At 59.7% G+C, this 2,064-nt stretch overlaps 1 protein-coding gene across 1 annotated transcript; it reads right to left on the minus strand.

Moving 5' to 3' along the window:
• Nucleotides 1-242: 242 nt before the first annotated feature.
• Nucleotides 243-965, minus strand: TMEM215 (transmembrane protein 215). The gene has a single exon (XM_059493154.1). The coding sequence runs from the start codon at nt 963-965 to the stop codon at nt 243-245; it is 723 nt and encodes a 240-aa protein (XP_059349137.1).
• Between the last annotated feature and the right edge of the window lie 1,099 nt (nt 966-2,064).

Below are 2,064 nucleotides of genomic sequence, written 5' to 3' on the forward strand. Positions count from 1 at the left end.
AGAAAATTAAAATCAAATTTCTTTTTTTTCCAAAAACGAAAAATTGAATTCTTTAACCTTTAAACATGCTTGTTTACTTACAGAAAGCGTACTTCAGGCACAAAAGGTTTGAGTATCAGTCACATACCACTTTAAATTGAAATAGTATCAGGATTGTCCCATGCAGTCAGCTATATTATCCCCTATCAAGAAGCTGAAGTTGCAGTTTTTGTATACATACATATACATAAAGTATGCATCTTTCACACAATGGTCTCTTGGTCTGAATTGACTCCAGTGGGGTTTATGTAACAACAGTACCTGTCATAAGGGCTGTTATCCTTGTAAGAGCAGACAATGATACTATCTTTAGGAGCCACAAAAATGTTGTCTTCAATGTCAGGGCAAGGAGTGCTGTCCCTGCTGGGAGAAGTGCTCTTCTTCTCCAAGGCACTGAATGTGGAGCCATCTCCCACGAACACGTTCTCTGGCATCTCTGGGTAACAGCTCTCCAGGTATTTCAGCATCTCCTCCTGCTCCACCTTTTTGGTGAGGCTCTTGCACTCTGCCGTGGCATCGGCGGTGGTGCTGGTGGTGCAGATGAACACGGTGTCCTCTCCCCTCAGCCCTCTCCTGTCCTTGCGGTAAGCTTTCCTGGCCAGCTCGTCACAACTTCCCTTGCCAGACTCCAGGTCGGAGGGGGTCCTTAGCAGCTCCAAGACATCCCGGTCCCTGACTTCCTTACAGCACGGACGCATGTTCTCGGGACATTTGGTGCAGCCGTCGGTCTTCCTGGTGAGGGCGATGGCGGCGATGCCCGGCAGGCAGATGGCCGGCCCGATGGCCAGCAGCGGGATGTCTCCCAGGGTCTCTCCCTTGATGCCAGACACGGTGAACATGAAGCCGAACACCAGAAAGACGCTAACCAGAGCCACCACCAGCCCCGTCCGGGGGTTGATGTCGTCGGGTCTCAGGGTCCGCGCCATCCAGCTGGTGCGCACGGGGACGCTTCCCTCCACCGGAGCGCCCCTCGGGGCAGGGGACAGGCGCTCCCCGGCGAGCTTCCGAAGTTTCCCGGGCAGCGAGGCACGGAGCACCCCGACAGCCGGCGCCGCTCGGCTTCCCCTCGGCGGAGCCGCAGACGGAGGGCGGGCCGGGGCCGGGAGCTGTCCTGCCTCCTGCCTCCTCCCTCGCTCCCTCCCTCCCGCGCTCGTTCCCTCGCTCCCCGGAGCCGGTCGGAGCGGCTCCCCCGCCTGCGGCCCCGCCGAGCCCTCCCACGCCGGCGGCGGGCGCAGGGGGCTCAGGCCCTGCCGAAGGCCGGGGGTAGAGAGGCCGGGCGGCTTCCAGCAGCAGCGGCCGGGGAGACAGCTGCCGCGGGGGTCCACCTGCCCGCTCTCCGCCTCCTCCTCCTCGTCCTCGCCCGGCCCCTGTGCCGGGGGCCCGCACAGCCGTGAGTACGCGCTCCGCCCGGCGCGGGATGCTGCGCGGCCGGCGCGGGGGCTCGGCGGCATCGCCCCTACCTGGTGGCCGCCGCTGCTTGGCCGGCTGCTGCCGCCGCCCCGGGCAGCCCTTCCCTCTTGGGCCAAGGGGAGAGGAGCCCCGACGGGCGTCCTGCCTCGGGAAGCCGGCATGTGCATCCTCCGCACGGCCCCCGCACCTAAAGCGGCTTCTACGGTGAGGACGGGGCTTGCGAAGTTGTTGAAAGGAATTGTCTCCTGGGCAGACAGAAGTCCTGCCCCGAGTCTTCTCCTGAGTCAGGCACCTGTGGAGAGCAAGGCTTCAGGAGATGCTCTGCGGCAGCTGGATTTCATCCTGAAGGTGGCCCTTAGGGAGAAAGCCTCTCCTGGTGTTATTCCCTCCCCAAGAATGAACATAAATGTTGGGATCCCTCGGTATCCATGGCCTGCCGATTGTGATGGTGACGTTCTGTCCCTGTGATTTGATGCACTTCGGTGATGGTAATTTGAAGTAAGCACCACCAGCTGAATGAGTATAGAAAAGGATCTCAAACAGGTGGGAATGGGAAAGGCAGCAGCATCTTCAGGCAGGTTGCCAGTGATACAAAAGAGTAAATGCTTTCACCTG

The sequence above is a fragment of the Ammospiza nelsoni genome, chromosome Z (genome assembly GCF_027579445.1).
Source record: "Ammospiza nelsoni isolate bAmmNel1 chromosome Z, bAmmNel1.pri, whole genome shotgun sequence".
NCBI classification, from domain to species: Eukaryota; Metazoa; Chordata; class Aves; order Passeriformes; family Passerellidae; genus Ammospiza; species Ammospiza nelsoni.

Coding starts and splice junctions, on each gene's coding strand:
- TMEM215 (XM_059493154.1), bottom strand. CDS start 965: ATGGCGCGGACCCTGAGACCCGACGACATCAACCCCCGGACGGGGCTG.